This window comes from Apiospora kogelbergensis, assembly GCF_038363985.1.
Source record: "Apiospora kogelbergensis strain CBS 113332 chromosome Unknown utg000003l_segment0_segment0, whole genome shotgun sequence".
NCBI classification, from domain to species: Eukaryota; Fungi; Ascomycota; class Sordariomycetes; order Amphisphaeriales; family Apiosporaceae; genus Apiospora; species Apiospora kogelbergensis.
In genome coordinates this window covers 350,945-377,631 of record NW_027117420.1, presented here as the reverse complement: position 1 = coordinate 377,631, position 26,687 = coordinate 350,945, and the positions used below count along the sequence as shown (strand labels likewise).

The following is a 26,687-nucleotide window of genomic DNA, read 5'->3' as shown; positions in this document are numbered from 1 at the left end:
TGGTTTGACATACAGTGAGCTGGTTAGATTGTTTAGGGACATGGAACGGGCATGAGCTGGGCCTCTAATAAGAGAGGCTCATCATCATCTTCCCTCATTTGCGATGGATTTGCGGTTGCGTTTTGTTTTTCGTATCAGAAAGTACACACTCCCTTGAGTTCTCTTGAGAAATGACAACATGAGGATTCACCTAAAATACACGCATACACAGTGCAAATTTTTACTTTTGAGATGAAAGATGCGGTGATCTGAGCCAACGGCTCTTGAAATGACGTAAGCCAGTAATTCATGACTCTAGGCCATTTGCATATCCGGTCAGTTAAAGGTTATATTCGGCAAAGCGACCGAGCTGTCGTTATTGCCTTGTCTCTGGAGTGCGGCGTTGGGGTCGGCGGCAGGTCCGATCGTCTTTAATTATTCAAGCCCTTGCCCGGCAAGCCAAGCAGACGGCAACCGGCAAACGGCGGCGTTTCCTCCCCGTCGGCAGTCCTATGAATTCACTCGTCATGTTCCTTGCCGACGGTACTTCCCTACGCCAACCTCAATCGTGGCGACTAAGCCAATGTGGGGGGCTGCTTCCTTCCTACTAAGCATTTTCAATTGACCGATGCGAGCTTCTCGTGCACATCCTGTGTTGCAGAGCACTACTGTGTGTGCTGCTGTCTGGGGTAACATTCTGATCTTTGTGATTGGTTCATCTTGCCATCTTTAGCAAGCAGGCCAACCGTCAAGTCCTAGCGACGTACCTGAATGGTGAAATCCTTGCACCTGCAGGTCTCTGAAGCCTTAGCGCGAACTACTGTCAGGGCCCGCCTGTGGCCTTCCAGGGATTGTGAAACGCCGTTGTTGAACCCCACCGCCAGCAGTTACAGAATTGTTTTGACAAGCCCTTTGGAAGTTCAGGTGGCAAACGAACAATGCTGTTTGTAAGTCAACTCCGGGTTGCCAGATCACAATCGTCTAAGATACGGAAAAGGAAATGATCTGTAACCATCTGAATCTCGGACCCGAAACAAACAACAGGTACATACGGTAGGGTACTACAGCAGCACAGCCAGCCAGCTTGGTCCCGGCTTTAGGTTGCACGGCGGTCACGCGAAGATGATACCAGAAACCGCGCGACGGAGCCGACGCCCAAGACGGTCCACGATCTGCCTGACTTCAGCCCGCGATTTGATACACGGTCAAACCATGCCCATCATGGATGGCATTATCACCCAGGTGTACGCCACCCGGCGATTGGCATAAGGTAGACGCGCTGTCAAACATGCAGAAAGGCGGTGATTGACAGAGTGCATTGGTCAGTCCCATCTCGACGTTGGCTAGGTTGGAATAAGTCGAGACACCATTCACCATCCCTGGCCCCCGCCTAGCCCGCCCCGAGCTGGCCAATAACCGACCGCACCGCCGCTAGCGTTGCATCGAGTCCCAAAGCGAGCCCGCCAAGACTGAAACAGAAGAAAAGGATGGATAATGGAAACAGACCCTCTCCCCGATGAGGGCGACTTGACGATGCGTACTTTGGTTCGACCCGATTTGGGGAGCTGCCCGGCTACTTGTATTGCCATCTTCTCTGGCTGGCTGATCTCCGCCTTGTTTCTTCTCCTTCCTCTCCCTTTTCTCTGCAGGACTGGCATCCATACTGAAAACACGGCACCATCACTTGGCGTACGCACTTCCCGACGTGTATTCTCGGAAGCACGCTTCAAAGTGTTTATATATATAATACATTGATTTTCACTTTCTTATCTTTGGGAAGCTCAATTCGATCACCCGAAAGATGGAGTACAGCAAACAATCCGGCTACCAGAATGTCGCTCTCGCCGAAGACAAAGATGATCCCCGGTCGAGCACGGAAGTTGACGAGTCAGTCATGGGCGACGAGAAGCACTGGCGTCAACACGAGTGCCATCACCACTCTCACGACAAGGAGTCGACGGCCAGGAAGTACATGACGCGTTTCCGACGCTACCGGTGGATCGTTGACACGCTGCTGCTCTGCGTCAACATCTCGCTATCACTGCTGCTGGTCCGGGATTTCTGGAAGGAGAAATCTGTGTCCACGATTCAAGTGGGCGGTGATGTGACTGGACTGGGACCAGATTGTAGGTTTTCGCATACCGAAATGGTTGAACACTCCGTTGTGCACGAGCTAAACTGCGAATGTAGTCCCGACCAAGATCGTCAAGTTCAATGCGGATACGGCCTTCGTGCCCAATGACACGTCCAAGTTCTTCACCAACGAAACGATATCCCAATGGAACACCATGCTACCCAGTATGTCCACCATGCGTATGCTCGAGTGCTGTGGGACGGTATGAGCTAATCGCATCACAGTTGGTTCCGGATGGGGCGAGGTAACGGACGAGACATTTTTTACGACTTCGATGACCCATCAGCTGCACTGCGTGGTGAGTACAACTGCTTATACCCCTCGTGGTAGATGCAGAAACGCTTACATGAGACCGAATAGTTCATGATGGCGCGCATCTTTGCCAGCCTGGAGGGCAATATGACCGAGCGTTTGCCGAGCGACTACCACAGCCATTACCTGCACTGCGTCGACTACTTGCGACAGGGTATCATGTGCTCGGGCGATCTGGCCATGGAGCCGCACGATCAATCCGACTCGGACGACAACGGCCCGCTCGACGGAAGCTGGAACGGCCATCACGTATGCAAGGACTACAGCCATGTCATTCCTTACCTCGAGGAGCAAATCGCCGAAGGCATCCGAAAAGTCCTGCCCATTGATGACTAGGTACTCATCATACCAACCAATCCTCACTTCAATCACTCCTTGTTTTTCGCATAGCGTTTCTTTTTGCATGTCATATGGGCGTACGGTCTTTTCTTAGAAAGAAATCATGCATTCAATCAGCAATATTGCTGCAAGCCAGGATAGCAACCTATCAAATATCAGTTTAATGCAAATAACCAATTGATTAATCTCCCTTTGCCTTTCGCTACGTGGTGTTAGCATCCTATATGGTACACGATGCGTCGCGAAGATGTCTCTTCTAACTGGTACCGGAGGGCGCAGACTCCGAACGCCTGATTGCACTGAATGTCCAATTGTGGTGGATCACCGACGACACGCCCAGGCCGTTCTTACACGAGCTGGTGAAGCAGTCCAGCCACTGGAACTCCTCGGTGTACTATGCAATAATCGGAGCGTATTGCAGATGAGGAGGGCAAATGAACCAAAAGGAAAAAATTTACCAAGCAGGTCGCTTTGACAGGGAATAATAAGAAAAGGAAAGTTGGCCAGCTACGTGAATCGAACTAGAAACTCGCACGTTCCCCAAGTCTCAGTAGTGGGAGAAGGGTTGCGGCATTCTCACCCAAGAACCGAACCGAAGGAACGAATGAATATACATAGCTTCTTCATTGAAAGAAGAGAGGTCAGTATTGAACGTCACTGTAGCAAAAAGGGAAATGCCCACTACTGGAATCGAACCAGTGATCTCATCATGTCGTCGGCCGCGTCCTGTCCTGAGAAAGGCACGATCCTGCTACTAGTGATGCGCTTTACCACTAAGCCAAGCGGGCTTGTCAATCTAATAGCCAGAAAGGTTAGAATTTTGACCTTTACAACACAATATATCCCACAAATTTCGGCGGGAATCATTCTCTCCTATCCAAAACTAGGTTGTCACTGTAACAAGTTCATTCTGATATCAACTTTCCTAGTAGTGTACCTGTATACCTACCTGTATTACAAGCCCCCACCCTCTCCACATTTTAAGGAAACTATGGTTACCGTCATTAATGCACCTGTAGTTTGAGCCAACTTACTACACCCACAGGAACTATACTTGCCCCTAGAAAGTTCGATTTCAATATTGCAACGAGAAAAAAAAAACATGAGTCTATATGCAATGGACCCGGGAAGATAACACTTTCCAGCTTTCGCATACATTCCGATAATTCCTACTACAGAACCAGCAAGTAGATCAATTAATGTATCCGCCCAACTGGCAACGCTGGCAGACCTCGTTTAGTTAAAGTCATGCCACGTTGCTGGTGGGAAGGTTTGCAAGTACGGTCACCTTTGTTTACAGGAACGGTCAGTTAAGATCAGTGTCAGGAGTAATATTTCGGACTGTTCATGGAAGAGGTTGACTACCAGTCATTCACCATTGTCAGCCCTCCAAGTGTCTTAAGAGCTCCCGGCCACGGCCATCTTCATTTTTGTGTCTATGTGTGGCGTGACGTTGTTGGCACCTAGAAGTGGGCCGGGGACTCTTTGGGAGGTAAGTGAAGTGATGCGAGGACTTGAAGCTGAGGTCACCGTCTCGCAGTCACCATTGACTCAAGCCACCCATCCGAGAGGAGATGAATTACGTACTACGCCATCCGTCTGACAGACAGCGTAGGCTTAGAGGCAGCATGGAGGTCGTCGGCGTAGATCTTACCTTTGATTCGGGGCTGGGAAGAGCCTGGTACCAAATTACACTTACCAAGCTATTCCTACCCCCAATAGCAGTTGGCAATTCACATGTTTAACTGCTCATTCACAATGAACTCATGTTTAATGTCTAAAGGTAAGAGATTGGCAGCTTGGCCAACCCATATCCCTTTAGCAAGATTATTGCTTTCACTAAATCGTGCGGTGCATTACGCAGACTGGGGATATCGTATAAAATTTGCATAGCGATGCTTGGATGGTTAGCTTCATGGGATATACTATACCCGTTAAACTTGCTCCAGAAACAGTATACCCATGCTACACAGCCTGTATTATGGATGTATGTATTATACGGTAGCATACTAATATACTGGAACTTACAGGGAGCTGATGTGCCCATGTCTTTCAGCTTGGAGCTAAGACCGATTTTAACTCACATAAGCCAAAACCATGGGTTATTCAAGTAAAGAGTACTCGAGAAATAAATTAACCAGCTTTCACGGGCTGATTAAGGATTGCTGGTTGTGTTGAATGTAAACGGCGTACAAACATTCTACCCTCACAGGGGCTAACGTTGATCCGTGCCGGCGACATCAACGCCTGCGCTCACTCGCTGACTGCCCACTGCTTAGGTGTCTGGCCCACTAAAGCGTACGTACTTACTGGCTTGGCCGTAGGATCTGGCGCGTCGCGCATTTCCCGGGCCACTAATTGATAGATTGATCTGGCGCACGCACCTTCGAAGCTGTCTGTCTGTACCTGACTTCGATGATAGCTTCACCACATCCCCATCTTCTTTGCATCTTGTTCACAGCAGACATGCGAGAGTCGCATCGCGTCAACGACACACGATGCACATCATCAAGCCATCATGGCTAAGCCACCAGGGTGAATACAATTGACTGATCCACGAATGTGCTTGGAATCATGCGTCTCTAACTTTGCGCTCCAGGCGAAAATAAAGATTTCGAGGTCTACAGTTGTCATGTGTCGCCCGACGGCAAGAGGTTGGCGACGGCAGGCGGAGGTTCGTTATAAGACTCACTACCTACTCTCCAGTCGCCGATATGCAACTAACCTTAATTTAACCTAGATGGAAACGTCCGAGTCTGGTCGACTGAAGCCATCTACAACTCCGATGACCGAACCTACACGAAACCGCGGCAGCTCTGTCATATGAGTCACCATCTCGGCACGATCCATTCCGTACGCTTTTCGCCAAACAGCCGTCTACTCGCATCTGGCGCCGACGATAAGATTATCTGCATATACCAGCTTGAAAGCGGCCCACCTACTATAGCAACCTTTGGCAGCAGCAACGAGCCCCCTCCTGTCGAGAATTGGAAGACCTCGCGGCGCCTGATCGGCCACGACAATGACGTGCAGGATTTGGGCTGGTCTTATGATGGGTCTATACTGGTATCTGTCGGTCTCGACTCCAAGATTGTTATTTGGTCGGGTCACACGTTTGAGAAACTCAAGGTCCTGTCGGTACACCAGAGCCACGTCAAGGGCATCACGTTCGACCCAGCAAACAAGTTCTTCGCCACGGCCAGTGATGACCGAACCATCAAGATTTTTCGCTTCACTTCTCCGGCGCCTAATGCGACACAGCATGACATGATTAACAACTTCCAGCTCGAGACTACCATCAATACCCCCTTCAAATCGTCGCCCCTCACGACCTACTTCAGAAGATGCTCTTGGTCCCCGGATGGTAACCACATCGCCGCAGCGAATGCAGTCAACGGGCCAGTCAGCTCTGTGGCCATCATCGAGCGATCGAGGTGGGACAGCGAAATCAACCTGATCGGCCATGAGGGCCCTACCGAAGTGTGCATGTTTTCGCCGCGCCTATTCCACACCAAGAAGCCGGCTGAGAATGGCGCAACCAATGGTAGCTCAGGTGGTTCCCTGGTGACAGTGATAGCGTCAGCAGGTCAGGACAAGACCTTGAGCATCTGGAACACCAACACGTCGAGACCTGTCGTCATCTTGCAGGATCTCGCGGCAAAGTCTATATCCGATCTCGCCTGGACGCCAGACGGACAGACACTTTTCGCCGCCAGCCTGGATGGGAGCATCATTACGGTCAGATTCGAGACAGGCGAGCTAGGATGGGTGGCGAACTTGGAAGAAACGGACAAGGCGCTGTCCAAGTACGGTGCCTCGAGGAAGGCTATGGGCATTGCGGAGGACGTGGATGGTCTGAGGCTCGAGAACCACAGCAAAGAAGGGGAGCGGAAAGGTGCAGAGTCGCGTATGGGAGCTCTGATGGGCGACTTCCACCCTATATCGAAAGACTCGGACACACCTGCAACCAACGGTGTCAAGACTGGCACAGCCACACCAAGTAATGTGGCAACCCCCAACGCGCAACTTGAAGCCGAAGCTAGCAAAGAGCCGGAGAAGGAGAGCACTTCAGCAGCTGCGGAGGCGTCGGAGAAACAAGATAAACGAGTCAACGAGCTCAAGTCACGTGTCACGGTCGGCAAGGATGGCAAGAAGAGGGTCGCTCCCATGCTGATATCTTCATCCGGCACTGGTCAATCCTCTCTTCCACAAACCCAGCTAGTCGGCTCCAGCACCACCAAAGCTGCCCAGAGTGATGCGCCCCAGACCGTACTAGACTTGTCAAAGCCATTTGATGGCTTGCCGGAGGGCGGCCTAGCTTCTATGTTGCTGGGTAACAAGCGCAAAGCAATCCCTCTAGATGACGAGGAAGAAGAGCACCCCGCTAAGCGAGCAGCGACAGGACCTCGGCCTATCGTACGAAATGGTGTCGAGGGACTGGAGCCGGCTATACTCGAACCCCCAAACACGGCCTTGTAGCGACACCGGAATTTCTGCGACCAGCAGTGCTCAACCCGTCCATTGCCATATCTCAAGTCCGACTTGCCGTACCGAAGGTGAGGTCACATATTGTACGACCTCTTGAGCGTGGGGTGTTACTTGGTGACACTAGCTTGGAGGATGCCTCGAAGATTCCAGAGAACGTGATCTTGGAAGCAAAGAATCCGGTTTCTATCCGGGACCCGTCGCACATCACCGCTTCCAAGCGCGGTGATGTGCTCTGGCAGGATTTCCTTCCCCGAGCCATCGTATTGGTGACCGGTAACAAGAACTTCTGGGCAGCCGCTTGTGAAGATGGCAGCCTCTACACGTGGTCGCCCGCTGGCCGACGTTTGATCAACGCCATGGTTCTGGAGTCGCAACCCGTCATACTCGAATGTCGAGGATGGTGGCTTCTGTGCATCACAGCCGTAGGAATGTGCCATGTTTGGAGCATCAAAGGTTTATCATCGCCCCACCCACCTGTTTCCCTTGCACCAGTACTCGAGATCGCCATCCATTCTCTTCAGCCCCACGCCGCAATGCCGGCTCCTGGCGTGACGTCTGCTCATCTCAACTCCAATGGCCACATTATTGTCACACTGACGAATGGTGACGGTTACTACTATAACCCCAGCATGTTCTCCTGGCAGCGCCTGTCTGAATCATGGTGGGCTGTTGGTAGCCAGTACTGGAACAGCAACGATTCTTCTATTGGCTCTCTCCAATCGACCGCTGTTGGGCCGACAGCATCAAAGACCTCAAAGGAAGAAGAGGCCAGCGTCTCAGCCGGCATTATCCCCTTCCTGGAGCGACACACGACGAACGAGTTTTTGCTCAAGGGTCGCGCCTACACATTGCAGCGCATTGTCAAGTTGTTGCTGTCCAAGGATGGCTTCGAGAACTTCGAGTCGAGCGTCAGCATCGCTCACCTGGAGAACCGCATTGCCGGCGCCCTGACACTGGGATCAAAGGACGAATTCCGGCTGTATTTGTTCATGTATGCTAAGCGAATCGGAGCGGAAGGCCTAAGAAGCAAGGTCGAGGAGTTGATGAATGGCCTGCTCGGTGGCATTCTGCAAGACAAAGCAGAGCCAGAGGATGAGGGCAAGGGTTGGTTCAGCACAGGTGACGAGATCTGTGGATGGGACCGCAAAGAACTCCTGAAGGGAGTAGTCATGATCCTTGGTAAGTTCATGCCCCTTTAACTGCTCCATATTGCACGATCACGATGGCTAACCCACCTTCACAATAGGCAAGTTCAGGGAACTCCAGCGACTTACTGTACAATATGCGCGGGTGCTTGATTTGACGGAAGAAGAGGACGAGAGCAGCGACACGATGATCGTAGAAACTTAGATCGATTGCTGCTGCTGCTGCTGCTGCTGCTGCCCCCGCCCCTTTATCATGGCCGACGATGTCGTGGCAAGATTTGTCTTAATTGCGGGCGTTCATTTCCATCGTTTAGTCGTAGGGGAAAAGGGAATGATGATACCTGAGCAGTGCTTCCTTTTGCCTATACTTGTATGTAGAATATGTAGCTGCACAGAGAGTAGCGACAAGAATACCACCGTGGAATAACAGGTTGTCAGTCACCTCCCCGATGCGTGACCTTGTGGCTACTGTGACGCGGATGCCGTATAAGTCAGTGAAGATCTGTTGCCCCATGGCGTATCTCAGTGTCAGGTGGCCATTCCCATAGCCATCGGTGTTTGTAGTCGCCATTCCCCGCCTGTTTGCTTCCCGGGCGCCGCTTGAGGCTTCTGAAACTCGTGCCTGCCCCAAGTTGTTGCTGCTGATGTACCATTGCTAGGCTAGCATCTGTGAAGCTTCAGCGTGCCTACCTCTGCTGGCCTCCGCTGGCCTTCGCCTCCCCCTGAGGGCCCAGCACGTGGTAGTAGCGTGATTCCCTCCATCCACGTGCCCACCACGTTCTTTCCACCCGCCATCGGATGGGGCCAGTAGCCAGACATTCACACATTGTCATCTCTGGAGTCCATCATCTTCGGTGTGGGAAGCCAGCCTTCTCTAGGTAAACTTCCTTGCCAGCATAACCTCCAGTCACTCGTTCACAACCTTCCTAGACCTCGGCGTCGCGAACCTCTCAGCTCGTCGGCGTGGTCCTTGGACTTTCATTTTCATTCGTCACATCATTCCCTACCCAGTCGCTCGTTGATCCTAGTTCTTTTCTTCAAGCTGGACTCGTCTGGCCTTCGTTCTTCTGTTCCCAACGCTCCACATCCCTTTGCCAGTCCTGAGGCGACTGACAGCGCACATCACTCTCGACCTCACATCGACCCAAGTGCACAATATCATCAACGCCTCACGCAGCATCGCTGCCACGTTCGTTTCGCGACGTCCTATTCATTCTTTTCTATTCCTTCAGCATTTCGTGTCTCGACGACTCTTGTTCTTTTCCCTTACTTCCACAAGTCTACTTTGATCGAATTCGTCCAACCTTGGAGTGCCACCTGCTCGTCGCACAAACCACTCCAAGAAAGGCCACAACGTTTCCTTAAAGAACTGCAATTAGCGACAAACAGGAACGCAACTATGCCGCGATCTAAAGGAGGCAATGTTATGCCTCGCCGACCTCAGGGTGTGTTCCTGAATGGCAACAGGATCGCGCTTGTGGACTCGAAGTCTTACACCGATGAAGGTGCTGGTAAGCCTTATTTCCTTGACCACAGAACACTCAACTACTTTCACTATACAATGGCGTCCTTCAGATGCTAAATTGCATAGGTCCCGTCCTCGTCGGTGCATCATCGACTGCCGATGCGCGAACCACTATCGGTTCTTCTCGGTAAGTACTATCATATTGCGGTAGTCGGTTCACTGTTAATGATGTCTGCCTGTTGATAGCCCCCGCGTGCTGCGTAGAAGTTTTGTTACCTTCGGTACCCTTCTGCTCATAGTATTCATGGTCTCATACTTCTCACGCGACGACCCAATGCTGCCGGGTGTGGCCTCGCCTGTGATACGCGTTAATGATGAGCCTACAATGTTCATGCAGCCTATCCCCGAACGCCCCGATGGCTATCACGACGACGGGCGCAAGCAACTCGACCCTCTGAAGTGGCTTGAGGACAACAGCTACATGAATCCTGCCAAGTTATCGAGCGGACGACTCCTGGATTTGCAGTCGTCCCGACCCAGGGCGGCCATGGTCTCTCTTGTCAACAACTCGGACATTGTCTCCATGGTTCACACCATTTCCCAGCTTGAGGCGCGCTTCAATTCACAAAAGCTGCATCGCTATGACTGGGTCTTCTTCAACAACGAGGAGTTCAGCGAGGAGTTCAAGGCTGCAGTCCTTAATGTCTCATCGTCTCGTTGTTTCTTTGAGCGTATCCCAAAGGACCATTGGAGCCTCCCCGGTTGGATTGATGAGGCCAAATTCGCAGTTGCTCGCAAGTTCCTGCAAGACACTGGCGTCGGAAAGCAGTGGCTCGAAAGTCACCACCATATGTCGCGATGGAACGCCGGCCTCTTCGCTTTGGAAAGTCGGCTCCAGGACTACGAATGGTACTGGCGAATCGAACCTGGTGTAAGTTGCCAAATATTTCCTTCTCGTCGTTCTGCACAATACATCCCACTCTTTACATCCATGTCCATTATGCAAAATCCTATCATCGTCGACCCGTATAAGACATTCCAGTTGAGTGTCTAATTTTGCTACTTTGTCTTTTTGGTTCACTGCATCTAGTTTCGATCTACCCGCATGAGAATACACTCTTGAGAGGAGTTTGATACCCAGGTATCTATCTTTTTCCACTGGTAGATTGCATCAGCTAATTAAACAACTCGACAGGTTCAATACACATGCAACATCAATTATGATGTCTTCCGATTCATGCGGGATAACAACATGGCCTACGGGTTCAACATGGCTCTTCTCGAGGACACCCGCTCCTTTCCTTCTCTTTGGGACAGAACGAAGTCCTTCAAGCTGTCGCACCCGAACATGGTTCACCCGGAAGCCGATATGAGCTGGGCTCTTCATAAGCCTAAAGATTCTCAACACATCATTCGCTCCGCCTCCACGCCTGCCGGTTACAATATCCTGACGGAAGAAGAAGAGCACAACAACTGCCAGTTCTACTCCAACTTCGAGGTTGGTTCCCTGGAATATTTCCGTGGCCAAGAGCACCAAACCTATTTTGAGCATCTAGATCGATCCGGTGGCTTCTACTATGAACGCTTTGGCGATGCCCCTGTCCACACGCTCAGCGTCAACCTGTTCCTCCCCAAGCGACGGGTGTGGTATTTCCGTGACATTGGCTATACACATGCTTTCTGTCAGAACTGTCCGCCCCATGTTGAGAAGCTGATGTATGGCCCCGAACAAGATCTAAAGAAGATTCGAGTTTCGGAGTTCAGTGCCAGCCTCCGTCGTCACCGCAAGCAGTTGGACGAACACCGAAAGCATTTTGAGAGAGAGCGCGACGCCCCTAGTCTCTACTGTGGACACACCATTGGTGGTCTGGACCGTGACAACTCCCGTTTGGTTCCATACGACTACAAACAAAAGACACCTTTCCATACCTGCATCCGACTGTGGCTTGGAGGCAAGTGGCTTCTTAAGAAACGCGGATGGTCACGCCAAGATGGAGTTGCTCTTGGCGATGACGGGTATGGTGGCTATCTAGTCGACGGACTGGAAACTGACCTCTTCAGACAGAGCAACACACTCGAAGGCGACGGTTCCGTTCTCTCACCCTCGAGCCAGTGGCGCCCACCTGTCGATAACTCTGAGTCTGCGTTCTCTACCCGACTCTATTCGTGGCTCTACTTTGTCCTGATGACTCTCATTGTGGCCACGATGGCCTAAGATGGACAGTCACACTTATGTCCTGGCTTCTTTCACTCCCATGTTGTCTGATTTGAGCTTTCGAAACTTGTGTGGAAAGTTCACTGCTAATATTGCAGGGTTCTACAGTACATGATGCGTGCAACCTGGCGGCTGGACCATCCTGCGATTTGTATTCTCATCCCACCGGATTCACACTTTGGATTCTTGGTACATTCTGGTTCTCAACAGGTCAGCAGATGAACGTGGTTTCTGTGCCAGGGATAGGCTCATCGATGTATATAGTGATGCATTACGCGAACTTCGAACTTAATGACCTCATGAGAAATGAATGAACTCAAATTAAACATTATTATGTCCTTCACTCTGTGATAGTAGTTACTCCAACCCTATGTTCTCAAATTACAACGCCTGTTCTGTCTTTTAGCAGCGTATCTAGTTTGCAGTCATGTGATCATCGTTGTCGCCAGTAGTGTGTAGATATAATCCAGATTATCCTTTCGAAGGAAAATGACGTGTCATGCCAAAGGCACGCCGACAAAGACTTACCGAAATCCAGATGACAGGTGAATGAAAGGGCACTCAAGATCCGTTGACAAAGGGTTTTGTGCCAATAAGATATTTTGATACGTCTCCCGCTGCCTGGTGGGCCCTGTCCGTCTCTGTTTCTTCGTGTATCTATCTGTCCTTTGCAACAACATCTTGTGGTTGTCACACTCCTTTTGCATTCTGCTTCTCCTCAAGTCGCTTGGTCGACATCGTTCCTTTTTACAACAACACTGTTATCAGTCATTCATTCGTTTCCCTTATTATCGCTCAGTATGTCCCGTACTTCCTTGGACATTGGCAGCTGCCATGCCACCAATAGCGCGCCCTGGCTATTCTCGGACCCTTATGCTTACCAGTATGCCGACATTCCGAGCCATATTCGCCAGATCAGTGCTACACGCCAGGAGCCCCGCAACGCCAAGGAAGGCCAGGCGCTATCTGTGGTGACCACGGCGGTCGAGGCGGGCAGCGTACCCGTATTCGAGATGGAGGGGTGTACGCCGAAGACACCGGCGCCTCCGAAGACGAGCGTTTTGGGGGCGGAGAATACGGAGGTAGATTCGGGCTTGCGCTTCGAGCTCGGGGATAGTAGCACTATCAATGTCGTGGGGGACGGTCTTGCTAGGCTGACGATTACGCCCTCGGTTACGGGAAAGTGCTCACCGGGGTTTCCTGCCTTCGCTGCTGTTTCTTCGCCCCAGGCGCCTGGCTGCCTGCAAATAGGGGGTGGCATCAGGAGTCCGCTTGTGCCGAGTCGTGATGGCGACGGTATTGAGCTATATGTGCCTCCAGTTAGAACCAATACTCCATCTACACCTACTACTCCCACCGGCTCGGGAGGGCTCCTTCGACGCAGCACGGCGAACCGGGCGCCAGGTGTAGGTTCGCGCAGGTTCAGGGCAGTGACCACCATGCCGTCGGCAGCAGTCGCAGAAGCCCGTCTCGGGACTCCGCCGCCTCCTTACCCGACAACGGTCATCCCACCACCGCTGAGCGCCCTGCCGCCGCATCTTCGCCACCACAAGAGGCAGAGCTACTCCGTCTCGTCCCCCATCTCGACACCAACGTCGCCTGCGCCAGCCTCCGATTTGGCCTCGATTCTGAACAATATCCAAGAGGACCACCGACGGGCACGCGACTCAGTCTACGTGGAGGATAGGCGACGCGGGTCGCGGGGGTCTCGGGCTTACCAGAAGTACTGTGATAACAATTGAGTCCGTGTATGTAGGGATACTCTTGGGTATTAGGCCGTGGAAAGTTAAAGTACATGTAGTTAGTTCGTTCGGTTTGATGCAAATTCGATTCCAATTCAACCCTCTTCACTTCGGTTCATGTTTAGCTATTCCATCCAGGACCAGCCTCCTTTTTCTCCGGACCCGTCATCCTCTCTAGACACACAAGCTTCATTGCCGAATCCACATCATTCGAAATCTGGCCATTCTCATGGGTTGAGTTGCATAAGTATAAACATGGGCGTGCGGATCTCGCACCAAACGATTCGGGGCCAAGCATTATTGCATTTATTTTCGGTCAGCAACGACCCATATCCAATCGCTAGCAACCGATCAGCTGGTCATGTATTGCTATGAGTCAGAAACAAGCATTCTTCCAATCACTTGCGCCCAATCCCCCCCCAAAAGTGTTGCTTCTATATTGTATACCCCTATTGGTATCGCTCAAATGCAAGTCAGACTCAATGCAACCCCATCTTGGTATCCGGTGATGCCCGAATGCTTCATAGGGATGCTACTGCTGGCTGAACCATACACTCTGCGAGCCTGATGTCGCCATTTCCAGCCGCAATACGGCCATGTCAGCATTGACGGCTGTTTTGACCGGAACGTTTCATTGATGGCAGCGTGATATAAAAAGTCTGCTACAGGACCCGGCTCCCATCAGAGACCTGAGTGACTCCCTGTCCAGGCGATCAGTCGTTTCATTGCGCTATTTTGGCAAGGCTGAGTCTATCAGAACAATCGTATTACACATCATATTCTGCTCATTGCGTTTAACCACAGACATCTCCAGAAAAGGGAAAAAGAAGAGGAACAAAATCTTCCAAAAGATTGTCACCCAGCTGCCATGGCGTCCTCGACCCTGTACCGAAATGCCTTGTTCAAGTTCCAAAACGAGGCACAAGCTCAATACACCGATGCAAAGACCAAAGGGCTACTTGCTCAGTTCCTCTCGGAGCGCGGGACCCCAGAAGACAGTCTCACTGCGGCTGAGAGACTAAGGCAAAACTCGGCCCAGAAGTACGGTGATCGTCACATCAGCCAAGAGACCAAGATCCCAGGAGTATGGATCCAGAACATCCTGACCAACATCAACAGCTTCATCTCGGTGGGCAACTACGCCATGAAGGGTGCGCCCGAGAGCGTTGGTTTGGCCTGGTTCGCTGTCAAGTTGACCCTGTCTGCGATCCAGAGCAATTTTGAACTTTACGGACTTTTCGGTTCGGGACTCACAGATATCACCGAGATCATGATCATCATCCCCCACTACGATCGACTCTACGATGAGCGGTCGAAGCCAGACTGGAAGCCAAACGAAGTCGTCAACAAGCTTTTCGACGATATTGTCAACGCCTACACAGCCGTTCTCCGCTTCGCTTTCTCCGTCAAGCGGCATATCGAGGGCGACAAGCTCGATAAGCTGAGACATGGCTTCAAGGACTTCTTCGGCGTTTCCAAGGCCAAGTTCGACGGGAGAATCGCCGAAATCGCCTCGCTGAAGAAGAAGGTTCTCGAGGACACGCGGGCGGCGTTTGAGAAGCGTTCCCTCGACTCCCTTGAATCTCTTGGGAATATCACTAGCAGGATGAAAAGCACCATCGATGACATCCACAACTTTCAGCCGATACTGCTCAACCTTCAACAGAGCCAGTTTGAAATCCTGAAGGGCTTCGAGAGCAAGATGGATGGGATTATTCACAAGATGAAAGCGAAAACGCCATGGGACATTGCCGTGCAGGATTTCGAGCGTATCAAGGACCGCCTAAAGGTCGCACCAAACAACACGTCCGCCGCGTTACAAAGGTTGCTTGATGCCAGATTTCCAAATACATGCCGGTGGCTCTTCGGGGATGAAGAGTATCGCTGCTGGGAAACCTCCGGTTCCAATAGCGCCCTGTATCTTATTGGAGCGAAAGGTAAGCTTAGGATCCTGACACTGGGCGAGTGGATGTGAGCTGACAGTTTCTAACTACACTTAGGCAGTGGGAAATCTACCCTTCTGGCTTCAGTTCATGAGCATCTAAGCAGCCGCTCTGGCACAGACCGCACTGCCATTCTGTACGCCTCTTGTGAGCTTGATGCTGGCAGTTCCAAGACCAACAAGGAACCTCCCAAACTTAATACCATCTATTACGCCTTGATACTCCAGATTATTCAGCTCGCCGTTACCGAGACTGAGGATGTTTCACTCCTTGAGAGTTGCAACAAGTTATTTGACATTCCCAAGACCAAATCCGAAAAGGATTCCAAAATCGCCAAAGCCACGATCCAAAAGGATGATTACATACCTGAATTCGAGGACGTCATAACCAAACTTGCCTCCTTACTGCGAACCGATGTTTATATCGTCTTGGATGCCGTGGAGAAACTCGGAGAGAAAGAGCAACGGAAACTTTCAATAGCATTAGAGGCAATCTTCGATGTTCCAATGCATACGTCAACTCAGCGGGTGCGAACCATTGTGGGCTGCTCAGCATCCATGCCATTTCGCTACACGACGAGTGCTACTACCATTGATACCAATGCTAACCATGAAGCTGACATGGCCATGAAGGTCACCGATGCTCTTATGGGCATACCGGGTCTTTCAGAGACTGAAAGGATGGAAGCATGTGACGTCGTTCTTAAAAAGGCTTGCCACAGCTTCGGTTACGTCGTCGACGTCGCTGTTCCTTTCTTGCAGGAGCCCTTCAACAACAGTCTCTCGGAAAGACTAAATAGCCTGCCAGAAGGTATGAAGAGCACATACAAGCAGGCCCTGGAGGCTTTGCCGCCGAACAAGGCTGGTCTTCTTCGCACTGCTGTATCATGGACCCTCTTCACGCCTGGAGGCGACTTGCCAACTCTAGAGGAAATCAGTGATGCTTTCCATGGCGCTTATGAGGATACGGTCGGAAAAGACCGCCACGATGGCACCTCTGCACCCCCTGGATTCCCCATTGTTACCGAGCTATTCCGGAAGCAGATAGAAAATGTCGGTGATCCATTCTTGGCTATATTCAATGAAGATTTCGTCAATCTGCAGGAATGGGATCATATTCCTGCTTTCTGTCTCGACGCTGTGGACGAGCCCCCAGACTACAACGACAGCCACTCGTCTGGGCAGTACTGCGATCGCTGCAAGACACAGGTTTCACAGTCAAACAGCTTGGCGTTCACAAGTAAAAACGAACATCTACAAAGGGCGTTAACCTGCCTTCGTCATCTCAACAATTCCTTGTTTCAAGAGCGCGCTGGACTCCTTGAAAAGTCTGCCGGGACTGAAGACCCCGCCGCCAAGTCGGAACCAACCGAAAACGATATGGTTGTCAGTGAACCCGGCGTCGAAGCCTTCGAGGAACATGAGGAAAATGATGACAACGAATCCTCATGCGATCAGATACCAAACAGCGGTCCCGAACTTTATGCCAAGAAGCCCGGCAGCGACGTAGCCACTGAGACCCAAATCCAGGAAGTGCCCGAAGATAAAGACGACTTGGGTTATCTCACTGACGAGTCTCAGGATGAAGAAGACAAAAAGGAAGCCGAGTCTGACGCAGAAATGGACGTGGCTGGGCACAGTTTCAACAATCTAGCCAATGACGGAAGCCATATACGATACGAGATAGCCCATTGGCCCTACCACTTCCATCGAGCAGAAGAGTTGTGGAACCCAGAGGAACTGAAAGACAACTCCACTTGGACCGAGATTCTCAGGGAGCTTGAGACGCTCACAAACAATACAGTCGCTTTTGAAAATTGGCAGCGCAAGTTTTACACTGCCAAAGTCGACCAAGCCGATTACATGTGTGATCCGGTAAGCCCCCTGCATGTGGCGGCCTATCTAGGGCTCGTCGGCTGGGCTGAGCATCTGATTGCGGAAGGCCATGATCCGAATGGACTATCTGGCGGTCGGACGGCGCTTCAGGCAGCTTCGGACAAGGCCAGTTGTCGCCCGATGCTAGAGCTGCTGCTCAAGAACGGTGGAGATGTCAACTTCGAGTCGGGCGAGTGCGTGCCTGCCTTTCATTGGTGGCTGAGTACTGATTCAACTCTGGAGACAATGCAACTGATACTTGATCACGGTGGAAATCCCACTCTCGTCACTAGCCCAAACCATGGGGGATGGGGTCTGCTACATTATCTGGCCTATAGCGGGGACAGTCCTGAAGCCCTCACTCTCCTCCTCGATCGCGTGCCGGCCGAGTCGAGGCTCGACTTGGTCAACGCCACAACATCAGAAGGCGTGACTCCGCTCCGGATAGTGTTGCTATGGAGAAAGCCTGTGCCCAAGTTACTTCTCAAATCCTTTTTAGATCATGGTGTGGATATCAACTCGGACGACACCGAGTCTGCCAGGGCTTTACAAGTGGCCTGCGCTACTGGCGAGCTCGACTGTGTCCGGTCAATCTTTGAATTTAACGTCGAAGAGATCGACGATCCTGACAACGAGGAGAGATACTGCCCTGCACCAGGCATGCCTCAACGGCCATCCGAAATGTTTGGATCTTGTGGCAGAGAAAGGCGCTGATGTTAACCGAGCGAACCACGTCAAGCGCACGCCTCTACACGACGCCGCCAAAGGGGGTACACTGAATGTGTGAGGATACTTCTCCAGCGGGGCGCCATTGCTCACTGCTTCGATATTCACGATCGGACGCCTTTCTTCGATGCCTGCCAGAGCGAGTCGCAAGAAGCAGCCCATTTGATTTTGACTAATCTTATCCGTGAGGAGGTACCTGCCCTTGAACTCAACAAGCCTACCAAGGGGGGCCGATCCCCATTACGCCAAGCTTCTTCTCGTGGGTTCAACGAAATAGTTGAGTTGGTAATCAATGCTGCACGTGAAGAAGGAAATATCGATAGCTTGGATATTGACAAGCAAGACAACAAAAAGGCCATGAACGCGTTACAACGGGCGTCCATGCATGGCCACGCTGAATGTGTCCGTCTTGTGCTGGGAATCGGAGCGGACGTATCGCTCCGTACGAATGAGAGCAAGACTGCACTGGTGCTCGCATATGAGAGCTGGTCCAAAGTGCTCGACCAACCGGGTTTTGAAGACATCATCTCCATGTTGATTGAGAAAGATCCGGAAGCTGCCAAGGCCGACGCCGAGCTCCACGCCATATGTGCAGTGAACGGCAGCACTCGATTACTTGAACAGCTGCATAATATAGGCACCGACCTCCATCGCCAGGACAGCTACGGCTGGACGCCGCTGGAGTTGGCACGGAACGCAAATCAGGTTGGGGTCGAGTCCTTCCTACGCAAAGGTGGCATGCTACCCTCGCGCTGGATGGCAAATGACGATCTACTCTCAGACAACGGGCTAACTGTCACGCTCACTGCACCGAGAAAACATCTTTGCATATCCGCGGACAAGCCACTGCCCGCTAACATCGAAAGATATTACTTTGAGATCAAGTTCCTTGGTGCGGCCCATTCTGCAGCGACCAGTGGTGACGATGCCATCTCAAACGGCCGCGGCGGAAAAGATGGCGCCAAAAATAGTAGCATTTTTACCAAAGATTCCCAGGAGGGGTGTCCTATTGTCGCGATCGGCTTCTGTACCCTCGGCGGGGCCCCTATCAGCTTCCCAGGCTGGCCAGCGCGCCGCGACGCTCCCTCGGTGCACTCATGGGGCTACCATGGCGATGACGGGGGTTCTTCTCGTCGCGAAATGGGTCTGGGGCCGCTGTCCATCAAGGCCCTACGTACGGGCTTGCCGGCGACACGGTCGGATGCGGAGTTGATGTTGCGAAACGCACAATTTGGTTTACACACAACGGGAAGCGACTGACGGAGCACGAGTTCACCGGCGTGCAGGGACGGTTGTTTCCCGTTCTTGGGCTGCAACATGCGATTCGGTTGGAGACGCGGTTTAAGGGGCCATTCCTGTATGGTGATAAGGCAGTGGTGACGGCGGAGGAGGTGGTGGAAGTTGATGAAAGTTCTGGGAAGGGAGATGATCAGGGGGCGGTGGCTGCGGATGAGGATGCGTGAGGAAATCAAGACAGTAGTTGGGCTTCCACTGTATGGTAAGGCTTTGTAAACAGCAGCCGCACGTTCACGAGTGCAATTGTGATAAATACCTTGTTCTTAACCCCTCTGGATAGGCCTCTTAAGCCTATATCACTATCAATTGCATAAGCTAATTGTTTATGCTGAGTATGGTGGCTTGGCATGTAAAAATCGTATAAAGTGCTGTACGTCTGCGGATTTCATTCACGCGTTGGACAGCTAGTACTATTTGAGAGCAGACTTGCAGATCTGCCCAGAAGATGACACGCCACGTCAGAACTCAGCTGTGTATTTCGTTTGCGATCCGAAGGATACCCACGCCGTAGCCTGTGGTTGGAGACTATTTCACTACCCCTTTTAGCAGACTGGGATGGAAGGTCGAACGTACTTAAAGACTTAATGCCCGGACGTGGGAGAATATATTATTTCGTCAAATCTTGATGCCTCCTGAACTGCTGAAGTGATTATCGGATCTTTTAGGTTTCCTCATTTTCAGGGCAACCGTTCTATAGCGATTTCGAGGTACCTCTTACGAAAATGTTGCTCTTTACATCTCTCTGTCGGCGTTTCAGTCAATCGCGTTAACTAAATTCCAGCAGTGGCGGTCCGGAACGGAGGGGGTCGGATCGGTCTCTCTGCTATACTTCGCCCTCTTCTTCTTGGCCCAGTGCGCGATTCTCAACATCTATGGCGCATTCATCTATCCTAGATTTGTCTCTCCTTTACGTCGTATACCTGGCCCTGCCGTGAGTAAGCCCCAAAGTTCCAGCGGCGCGTGTTTCACATTGACGTGCTATGTGATTCAGGATGGACAATTCTTCTTCGGACAGGCTATCAAGCTCTTCAAGGCCCCTACCCCGACCTCCTTATACACTGAGTGGAGTAAGCAACACCCGGAATCGCCCCTGATTCGTTACCTTACAGTTGGTGGCGGCGAGGTGGTGGTTGTCAATTCCCCGGACGCATTCAAGGATATTATGCAAACGCAATGCTACTCATTCAAGAAGCCGGACCGACTGCGGCATATGGTCAAGGAATTTACCGGTAAAGGGATAGGCATGCTTGAGTTCGATGAGCATAAAGCCCACCGTAAAATGCTCAACGCGGCTTTCACGCCTGAAAATGTCCGTCGGCTTGAACCCATTTTTTCAGCAAAAGGCATCCGAGTTTGGGTCTCTGCTCGATAGGGCCATCGATGTTGCCATCGCCGGTGGAGACGGCAATGGTGTTGCCAGTGGCATCATTGATTGTACTGAGACCTTCAACAAAGCGACGATGGATGTAATCTGTATGGCTCTCTTCGGCATCGACTCGGATAATATCGGCGGCGATGAGAACATTGTATCTCCGTGTGTCACTGGCAAGAAGCAGTACAGCTTTCGTGATGCATACCAAGCCATATTTGCGATGAGCACCATCGAAAGTGTGCTGATGCTGGCTGACAGCTTCGTCCCTCTGCGCTGGTTACCGTGCGAGGCGAATAGGAAATTCAAGACGACTACGAACTGGCTGAACGTGACACTTCATCAGATCATCCAGGAGAGGCGCAATACTATGCTATCCGCCAAGTCTACCGGAAGCCATGAACACTCTCGTGACATCCTGGCACACCTAATCGAGCAGAGCTTGCCCGGAGGTACTGCAGAGGGGATGACGGACGAGTATATGGTTGGCCATGTGAGTTAGGTGTTCGCGGAACAATAAGCCACTGCGAGAATATTCGCTAACCTCGGGGGTTGAAACGACGCTTTCAGCTTCTGTTTCTTCTCTTAGCCGGTCATGATACGTCCAGCAACTCCCTATCGTGGAGCGTATACACGTTGGCGACTCAGCCCGATATCCAAGAAAGGCTTCGCCGCGAAGTACGCGAGCTATCATTTAATCGAATTGCTTCTAGCCCACCATCCTTTGCCGAGATCGATGCATTGCCCTACCTCCACAACGTCGTCCGCGAGGTGCTCCGTGTCTACCCGCCGGCCACCGTCATGTTCCGCCAAGCTGTGAACGACGTGACGGTCCAGGGGTTCCGACTTCCCAAGGGAACAGCAATCGACCTTGTACCAGCCGTAACTTCGATGAGTCGGGCCATTTGGGGGAGGACGCCGACGAAGTGCGGCCCGAGCGATGGGACGCGTGGGAGCCGAGTCCAACCGGAGGAGGGGAAAAGAAGCAGAGGCAAACAGCAGCCCCGTCGCCGTACGCTTACGAGGTCTTCGGGAACGGGCCGCGGGTCTGTCTGGGAAAGCAGTTTGCCCTCATGGAGATCAAGATGTTCTTGTTCGCCATGGCCAGCCGGTACCGCTTTGTGGGCGTCGAGGGGGAGTTCACGGTGGCGAATCCTTCGTTTGTGTTGAGGCCGGCGATGATGCGGGTTCGGTTTGAGAAGCTCTGATAGTAGGAGCTATAGGGGAAGATGAAACGCTAGATAGGAATAGGTTGAGGTCAAGTCGACTTGAGCGATGAATTATCGGCTGGGCATGGGCTGGCAGCATCTAGACCCCTTTAGTCTCCGAGCTGTAGTCTAGCCATGACATCACAATGGCCTGATTTCCCATCGAGTGGTTGGAATTGGCAACCGCCGGGCCATTTTAGCAACTATCAATTGCTGGTTCCGCTTTGCTTTGGCGTTAAACAATGTCGTGTTTTTGGGGCGGCCTGGCAGGGGCTCAGGGGTCAGCCCTACGGCCGGTTTTTAGGGCGCGGCTAGGCGGGCTCTAGCACCGAAGTCCGGAAAAAAAAGAATTAAGACCCCTGCTGCCTGCGTGGCCAGCAGGATCTGCAGCTGGGGTTGGGCACCAAGGAATCGCCCGGGGCACAGAGGTTGTTTGCCCATTCGCTGGCGGGTAGCTTCGCGGTGCCCCCTTGACTGTCACTCATACAGTAGTAACAAGGACCCCTCTTTGTGGTGCTTAAACATCACTGTCTGATGAATAAAGAAATATGCAACATTTGGTCGCCCGTCTTGTTGCGAAACGGTTTTCACGTGCGAACTTGACATAAAAAGAAACGACTTCTTGAAACGGCGGTATCCTTTTGGTCATTTTCTCGATGACTTAGATCCATGTAGAAGCAAATCTATGCCTGAGGTATAAGTATCCGGTAGGCATATATAGAAGGCAGGATTGCCGCAGTAGGGAGCATTAACAATTGCTCGTCATAATAAGGGTGGCGGCTTGGTATCACTTTTCAACAGACCTGATATGTCTCGCCAAACTACCAACAACGATGGCAAAATCCTCATCGCAGGAGGAGCTCAAAACAATGCCAACTGCGACGTTAACATGTCAGGTACCCAGACATATGAGGTAGATATATATCTGAAAACTCTCCTAGAAACAGTTAACATTGACAGTGGCAGGTTTCCATGATGCGTGACAGGCCTGACGAGGTTGAACTGGAAGCTGCAACAACGTCCGCCAAGCCAGAGAGGCCCATGATCTCCATTCAGCAGTTCCATACCAAGGAAGGCATGCTTGTCAAAGTCACTCCACCAAGAGAGCCGACGCAGCTGAAAACAGCCCATGTGCCCTGCGACATAGTTCTCGTCCTTGACGTCTCCAGCAGCATGAACGCCATGGCAACCATCATCGACGAAAAGGGTGGCCCCAATATGAACACCGGCTACACCGTGCTCGACATTGTCAAGCAGGTTGCCCGAACCATCGTGCAAACACTACATGAGAACGACCGGCTGGGTATTGTAACATTCAGCCAAACGGCCCATGTGTTGCAGTCGCTACAGCCAGTGGCTGGTGCGGACAAGGATGGAATTAAGAACGAAATCCATCGTTTGAAGTCCCAAAGGGGAACAAACCTTTGGGATGGCGTAAAGACGGGCCTGACACTATTTAATGCAAATTTGAACACTGACAGAGTGCCTGCACTCATGGTTCTCACAGATGGCGAGCCCTTTGAGTAAGAGAAAACGCCATAGCCGGCAAATCCAGGTGTAAATCTAACATATGACCAGTGAGCCCATCAAGGGCTATGCAGACGCTCTTCGGGCACAAGGTCCTCTTCCGGCGTCCATTTATACACTTGGATTCGGTGACCATATCAAATCTGCTGTATTGAGCACCATAGCAGAGATCGGAGGAGGTTACTATGGGTTTATACCCAACTCCCAAGTCGTGGTAAGTTGACCTCGAGGCCCGCTCATCCCTTGCCAACGTTTCCGACAAACACTGACAATCTCCAAGTGTACCGTGGCTGCGCATGCAGTAGCACATATACGATCAACATTTGCCACTACTTGCCACCTGGAACTGCGTGTGCCCCATTCCGCAACAGGACTTACAATGTCGACAGACCAGGTATTGGTCACGAATCAAGAGCAACAGCTCTTCGCCGGCACATCGTGGTCCTTCCCTTTGGGGAACCTCCATTACGGGCAGTCTCGAGACATATATTTACGCTTCAACGGAACATCCGGTAGCAAAATCCACATCGAGGCGCGACTAACTCAACCATATACAAAAGGGTTCAAACATGTCGAGGCGTTCAGCGTGTGGGCGGCACCGCCATCCACTCTGTCCGAAGACGAGATGTCCTTTCACCGAAACAGAAATCAGATCTGCGAGCTCATTCTAATGCTGTTTCCACAAGACAGCCAAGGATCTTTTATCGAGACAAGCAACCGGGCTAAGCGCATCAACTGGTTCGAAACCTTTGTGCAGCGCCTCGGGGTGGCAAATCACAACGACAAGGGCAACAATCTTCTCATCGAACAGATCCAGGGCCACATCCGAGATGCGGTGTACGCGCACGACGAAAAATGGAAGACCTGGGGACGGCACTACCTGATGAGTGTCTGGTTCGCGCATGCCAAGCAGCTGCGCACCTCGTTTCTGGACCCGGGCGTGGAGATGTATGACGATGATAGCCCGCTGTTCCTCGAGTGCCAAAACAGACTGTTTGAAGCGTTCCGGCACCAAGTCCCGACCCCCCAGCCGAGCCAACCGGACAAGGCGGACCCTTCGTTTTCCAGCGGCTCCCGGACGCTGAACATGACCTCGTACGACGGAACCTCCTTGAAGGGATCACGCAAAGCGTTCCAAAGTACCCCCAGTTCCTCAGGCAAACAGTTTATTCATTGGGAAGTCTTGGAAAGAAATGTGTAGATGATTGGGGGGGAAGACTTTTCGGCTATTGACGGAATGAAAGACCAAAATGATAAGTTGACTGGCGGTTTTGACGAAGACGATGAGGGGGCTATGAGGGGCATGAGCATGCACTAGGAAATAGCGCACCTCTAAGCCCTGAAGCCCCTGCAGAGCAGATTCCACCCAGGGAATGAATGCGTCGGGAAATGTATCGGGGAATTGATTTCGCCCAAATTTGATGGGTCATCGCTATGCTCAGCTTTGGTAGAATCGGATTGATGTATGGATATGACATGACACCAGGTAGGTAGCTACGTGAAGAGTCTGTTCTGTATCCCGCGTTCCCGAACTGTGCCTCGTTGCAGTGGGCTAGCTCGGCCCTGGTTGGGTTCGTCGAAGAAACGGCCGGGAAGTCTAGAATTCGGTCTGTCACATCGATGTAACCGTTTCTCTTTTTAGCTTAAAATGCATTGCCGACGTAGGCTGACGGGGGTGTCGCTAATTGAGACTCTGTGTCTTGGGCACTTCTGGGGGCAACGTGAAATGCGTCCTGAGTCTGGGAACCTTAATATTTTAAAAGAAAGATCTTCGTCTCTGCGCTGCGTCCATCCTTGGTTGAACCTGCAGAAAATGGTTATACGGCGGACAAGCAGTTCGGCACGCCAACCGATTCGTGAAGTTGGCCCATCCTGGCGGTAGAGTTGGACAGAGCTGGGGCGGGAGATCGACAGAATATGCAAGTGCTGGGCCGCCCGCCCGAATCCTTCTTCGGATCGTGAGATTGAAGTTCAAATAAAGAAAAAGAGAAGAAGGTCGCCAAGTCAGCCTTAAAGTACTCGGTGCATCTCCCGATCCCCGAAAAGGATCCCAAATCATCACTTGGCCTGACGAATGTGGAACAGGGAGGGCGAGCCTTGGTGGTGATTGACAGCATGGCGCCAGTTCTGGCCAGCGTCCCGCAGTAAGCATCGCTGCAAGATTCCTATTCTGTCTAGGTCTGTCTGTCTCGTCTGCCCGTATCTGCAGGTCAGAAAGGTGCGAACCCCACTGCCCACCATCCCCTCCGCCAAATCCCATTTGCCAAAAAGAAAAGGCGACTGGACATTCATTTGTCAAGCCCACGCGAATTTCGAGCTGGCCAGCATAGGTGTCGATGGAAACGGAGAGATTTGGGTGGATAAGCCGAAGACGCAAGAAAAGAGATCGCGATCGTGGTGTCGAACCCTCACAGCCTTGGTTTGTGCCAGGCGTGTGCCAGGGTGCGTTCATTGGCGGCTCTTGTATTTTCGCTGCACTAGCCCGCCGCACGAGGACCAGTCTAGAACGCTCCGTAAGGCACCGGCGGGCGTGGTGGCGTGCGCAACGGTCGCTCGTCCCCATTCCCTCTCGTTTTGCGACCGGCGAAAGAAGCAGAACAGACAGAAGAAGAAAACAATCGACTCCCCTTTCCGTCACACAAGATAGTCCAGGAAAGATACAGCACAGCAAGCAGGGCGACGAAAGCAGGATCCCCGAAGCCGCCTTTTCCTCGGCCAATGCAACTTACAGCGCTCTGCGCCATCCACCTCATCTCGGTCCGAGCTGAGTTCGTCGCAATCCACCACCGAGCACGCTTCTTGTGAGGACCACCTGCCATTTCGATGCGCTTCTGACACGGAGTCTTGCTGGGTCGTTATCCCTCCCCCTTGTACCTGAATAGTAAACATTCCTTGACCTTCGACAAGACCATCTTCCGGCCTTTC

General features: G+C 51.8%; 8 protein-coding genes across 8 annotated transcripts; all 8 read left to right on the top strand.

Moving 5' to 3' along the window:
• Positions 1-1,780: 1,780 nt before the first annotated feature.
• PG998_004794 (uncharacterized protein) lies at positions 1,781-2,761 on the top strand (the record flags this gene model as incomplete). The annotated part of the gene is made up of 4 exons (XM_066871612.1): positions 1,781-2,105; positions 2,170-2,277; positions 2,338-2,411; positions 2,474-2,761. The coding sequence occupies 4 exons, from the start codon at positions 1,781-1,783 to the stop codon at positions 2,759-2,761; spliced, it is 795 nt and encodes a 264-aa protein (XP_066731709.1).
• A 2,501-nt stretch (positions 2,762-5,262) lies between these two features.
• Positions 5,263-8,602, top strand: PG998_004793 (HIR1; the record flags this gene model as incomplete). The annotated part of the gene is made up of 5 exons (XM_066871611.1): positions 5,263-5,299; positions 5,364-5,438; positions 5,505-7,239; positions 7,377-8,431; positions 8,499-8,602. The coding sequence occupies 5 exons, from the start codon at positions 5,263-5,265 to the stop codon at positions 8,600-8,602; spliced, it is 3,006 nt and encodes a 1,001-aa protein (XP_066731708.1).
• Positions 8,603-10,247: 1,645 nt separating this feature from the next.
• Positions 10,248-12,077, top strand: PG998_004792 (uncharacterized protein; the record flags this gene model as incomplete). Its single annotated transcript, XM_066871610.1, has 2 exons — positions 10,248-10,793; positions 11,058-12,077. The coding sequence occupies 2 exons, from the start codon at positions 10,248-10,250 to the stop codon at positions 12,075-12,077; spliced, it is 1,566 nt and encodes a 521-aa protein (XP_066731707.1).
• An 800-nt stretch (positions 12,078-12,877) lies between these two features.
• On the top strand, positions 12,878-13,819 carry PG998_004791 (uncharacterized protein; the record flags this gene model as incomplete). The annotated part of the gene is made up of 1 exon (XM_066871609.1): positions 12,878-13,819. The coding sequence occupies one exon, from the start codon at positions 12,878-12,880 to the stop codon at positions 13,817-13,819; it is 942 nt and encodes a 313-aa protein (XP_066731706.1).
• Positions 13,820-14,687: 868 nt separating this feature from the next.
• Positions 14,688-18,350, top strand: PG998_004790 (uncharacterized protein; the record flags this gene model as incomplete). Its single annotated transcript, XM_066871608.1, has 2 exons — positions 14,688-15,756; positions 15,820-18,350. 2 exons carry the CDS (start codon positions 14,688-14,690, stop codon positions 18,348-18,350), a joined length of 3,600 nt encoding a protein of 1,199 aa, XP_066731705.1.
• A 369-nt stretch (positions 18,351-18,719) lies between these two features.
• Positions 18,720-19,622, top strand: PG998_004789 (uncharacterized protein; the record flags this gene model as incomplete). The annotated part of the gene is made up of 1 exon (XM_066871607.1): positions 18,720-19,622. The coding sequence occupies one exon, from the start codon at positions 18,720-18,722 to the stop codon at positions 19,620-19,622; it is 903 nt and encodes a 300-aa protein (XP_066731704.1).
• Positions 19,623-20,355: 733 nt separating this feature from the next.
• Positions 20,356-22,235, top strand: PG998_004788 (cytochrome P450 3A5; the record flags this gene model as incomplete). The annotated part of the gene is given in 4 exon segments (XM_066871606.1): positions 20,356-20,967; positions 20,996-21,520; positions 21,598-21,909; positions 21,924-22,235. Coding segments are annotated over 4 exon segments (1,761 nt in total), but the record flags the coding sequence as incomplete, so codon positions are not given.
• Positions 22,236-23,043: 808 nt separating this feature from the next.
• Positions 23,044-24,963, top strand: PG998_004787 (uncharacterized protein; the record flags this gene model as incomplete). Its single annotated transcript, XM_066871605.1, has 4 exons — positions 23,044-23,148; positions 23,202-23,758; positions 23,814-23,976; positions 24,043-24,963. The coding sequence occupies 4 exons, from the start codon at positions 23,044-23,046 to the stop codon at positions 24,961-24,963; spliced, it is 1,746 nt and encodes a 581-aa protein (XP_066731702.1).
• Positions 24,964-26,687: the final 1,724 nt, after the last annotated feature.